A 3,943-nucleotide genomic window follows, 5' to 3' on the forward strand; every position below is an offset into this window, starting at 1 on the left:
CCTGGAGAGGTGCTACATTTTGGAACAGACACTGACTGCATGACTCTATAAAGGGCAGCTTAAGACAGGCATGCTCCTCAGTTTTCTAGTGGTGTTCAGAGTTATGGCTTGTGATGCTGTTAATTTTGCAATTGACAGGAATATTTTGAAGCCTCAAACTCTTCAGCTCACTTGCCTCTATGCTCCTTCTTCAGTTTGTGGGCTGTAGCCAGACATTCATTCACAGTGGAATTACATCAATTAAAAGAATACAGAATTTTAATCTATGGTGATGAACTATGCCAAGATGTTGTTTGATTGCTAAAATTTTAGTTTGATGCAAAATGCAGTTTTGTAAACTGGCCTCACTAACTTGGGAGCAGACATTCCCAGGATTCCTTGAAAGGGAGATATCAGACATTCAACTCTGCAGTGTAGACTTATTGGTCTAGTGAATGTAATAATTGGTCTAAGGGGTGACACAATTAGGTTGCTGGTTGCTCAACTGTTGTGCTAGGCTCTGTCTACTGAGGCCGGCTCTACCATTGGGCAAATGGAGGTGGCCTTTTCTCAGGCAGCTGTATGGAGTGATGTTTAAGGCACATCAAATGGCTTGTTCTTTAATTTGTTATTATTGCATTTTTACGATCACGTTATGCATTTTCTGTTTTTATGTTGTAAACCGGCCTATGATAGTCATCTGAAGGGCAGTACATAAATTTAATAAAGAAGAAAAAACAAAAAAATCATTTTATGAACAAGCATCTCCCCCAGTATTTTTGTATTAAACATCAGCTGACGAGCACTGTTGCAATCTGTAACATCTTTAAAGTTCATTTTCAGATTCTACATCAATGGGAAGAGAAAATCATACAATAGTGACAGAATTTATCCTAGTTGGGTTTTCCAATTTCCCAGACCTGCAGGTTATGTTGTTTCTGGTGTTCTCTCTTATGTTCCTGGTTACTTTGATGGCAAATATAATCATCATCACTACGATACGGCTTGACCGCAGCCTCCACATCCCCATGTATTTCTTCCTCTCCATCCTCTCCTTCTCAGAAATCTGCTACTCACTGGTCATTATCCCCAATATGCTTGCAAATCTTCTAAGAGAGAAGAAGACCATTTCCTTCATTGGCTGTGTTACTCAGATGTTCCTTTTCCTAGGCTTTGCATGCACAAATTGTATGCTTCTAGCAGTAATGGGGTATGACCGATATGTCTCCATATGCAAACCATTACGTTATCAGATTCTGATGAATCAAAGACTCTGCGCCAAGCTGGTGGCTTGTTCAGCAACAACTGGATTTCTTTTTTCCACCTCAGAGACTATAATCATATTTAGCTTGCCTTTCTGTGGACCAAATAAACTTAAGCACTTCTTTTGCGATTTATCACCTTTGCTTGAATTAGCCTGTGGCCGAAACTACATAGGAGAAATTGTCATTACCATTGTTTGTGTTTTGGTTGTAATTTGTTCATTCTTGTTCATCCTTCTCTCATACATTTTAATTGCAAACACTGTCTTGAAAATCCCCACAACGGCTGGGAAGCGAAAAGCCTTTTCCACTTGTGCCTCCCATCTTATCGTGGTTGTAGTGCACTTTGGGTGTGCTTCCATTATCTACTTAAGGCCCAAATCCAGTTACACGCTAGATCAGACTATTTTTATTTCTGTCTCTTACACAATGGTGACTCCTTTGTTGAACCCCTTGGTGTACAGCCTGAGAAACAAAGATGTCCAAATAGCACTTAAGAAATCGCTTGGCAAAAGCTCCTGCACCCAAAGAATATGAAAATCAAGCGCTATCCACTTTGAAGAGGAATTATGAAACCCAACAAATATGTGTAATTTCATGGACAAAGAATGCCTCAAATAGTATTGTAGCTTTTTCTCATCTTTTTAAAAATTCATTTGTATATGGAATAATCACTTGGAAAAATGTGGCCTTGCTTTAGCAGTTACAAACAACTTTGATTTTCTCTTTAGTACATCATTTGACTTAATCTTTAGTACATGCAATGCTGCTAAAAATGAAAATGCCCAAGACATTTTTACCATATAATATCAACTATATAATACCATATAATATCAACTAAACATACGGAGAACTTCTCCATAGGTTTCTTTGGGCTATGGGACAGTTGATGCTTGTTTGGCTCAGCATTGCCAAAGGATAGAAAGAGCTACCAAATGGAATAGAAACAGTCTGTTTTTAATCTCCCCGCCACTAAGCCCTCTCTGGCATGTTAGATGTTCAGAGAGAGCAATTTCCCATAACCTTCCAAACCAACAATCCCGGGATGGGAATCTGGATTTCCAGTGACTAGCAATGGAGATTTTAGCTGCTGCTAAGAACATAAATACAAGAGGATTGTGGTCAATGTTTGGGTTGTATTGTTTTCTAGAGAAAGTAATGTCAAATCTGGATCCATTGCCAAGGTTTGATCCATGATAATAGGAATTAGATTGAACACCTGGGTCCACAAGTCACTGAGAATGCAGATACTGCCATGAAATTATTTAGTATCCTCTGCAAAGGAAAAGGGGCTTAGCTTGGATTGTGGAGCATCAGTAATATATAATCTATGAAAATATTCAGTTTATGCTCATCTCCTTGAACCCTGATGTCTTCAGTGCCTTGTGAGATGTTAGGTGTTGTGCTAGCATTGTACTTGTAGATGGAACTTTCCCTGCCTATATGACGATGGGTGTGGCTTACCCCAGAGCCATTTGTCCTATACGCTATTTTTATTTATTAAACAATATTCACACACCACTTAATCAGAAAGACCACTGCACTTTACACAGAAACAATCTGTAATATTCATCATGATAAAATAAAAAAGTGAAAAACAAGTAGACATAATAAAATGTATCGATATAGAGATGAATTCCACAGTTTTAGGAAAAAACGCACCCAATAAAATTACATGTATCGTTAATTATTTCTTGTAGATTTTAACAACTCCCATTGATAATAAAATGGTTGGTTTATTTTATGTTTTGAAATACCGTGGAGATAATATCTGGTGGGATTTATAATCATGTTTACATTGTTCCAAGCTCAAGGCTCCAGATCCAATATTTTTCCAAAAGGGTATAAGGTAGCTTAGCAGGACTAGTGAAGACTGCAACCTGAGACCCTGGAGAGGTGCTACATTTTGGAATATACATGTATGACTCTTTAAAAGGCAGCTGAAGAAAAGCATGCTCCTCAATAAAATATTCTAGTGGTGTTCAGAGTTATGCCTTGTGATGCTGTTAATTTTTCAATTGACAGGAATATTGTGAAGCCTCAAACTCTTCAGCTCACTGCCTATGTGCTCCTTCATCAGTTTGTGGGCTGTAGCCAGACATTCATTCACAGTGGAATTACATAAATTAAAAGAATACAGAATTTTAATCTATGGTGATGAACTATGCCAAGATGTTGTCTGATTGCTAAAATTTTAGTTCGATGGAAAATGCAGTTTTGTAAATTGGCTCTAACACCTCGCTAACTTGGGAGCAGACATTCCCAGGATTCCTTGAAAGGGAGATATCAGACATTCAACTCTGCAGTGTAGACTTATTGGTCAAGTGAATGTAATAATTGGTCTAAGGGGTGACACAATTGGGTTGCTGGTTGCTCAACGGTTGTGCTAGGCTCTGCCTACTGAGGCTGGCTCTACCATTGGGCAAATGGAGATGACCTTTCCTCAGGCAGCTGTATAGAGTGATATTTAAGGCACATCAAATGGCTTGTTCCTTAATTTGTTATTATTGCATTTTTACAGCCACATTATGCATTTTGTGTTTTTATGTTGTAAAGTGGCCTGTTATAGTCAGCTGAAGGGCGGTACATAAATCTAATAAAGAACAAAAAATAAATAATCATTTTTTGAACAAGCCTCTCCCAAAGTATTTTTGTATAACGAATCAGCGAACGAGCACTGTTGAAATCGGTAACATCTTTAA

At 38.1% G+C, this 3,943-nt stretch overlaps 1 protein-coding gene across 1 annotated transcript; it reads left to right on the forward strand.

Moving 5' to 3' along the window:
• On the forward strand, positions 1–1,864 carry LOC309332362 (olfactory receptor 10T2-like). The gene has a single exon (XM_081845527.1). It carries the CDS (start codon positions 834–836, stop codon positions 1,776–1,778), a length of 945 nt encoding a protein of 314 aa, XP_081701653.1. The 5' UTR covers positions 1–833; the 3' UTR covers positions 1,779–1,864.
• Positions 1,865–3,943: the final 2,079 nt, after the last annotated feature.

This window comes from Podarcis erhardii (genome assembly GCF_964252035.2).
Source record: "Podarcis erhardii genome assembly, chromosome: 17".
Classification (NCBI taxonomy): domain Eukaryota; kingdom Metazoa; phylum Chordata; class Lepidosauria; order Squamata; family Lacertidae; genus Podarcis; species Podarcis erhardii.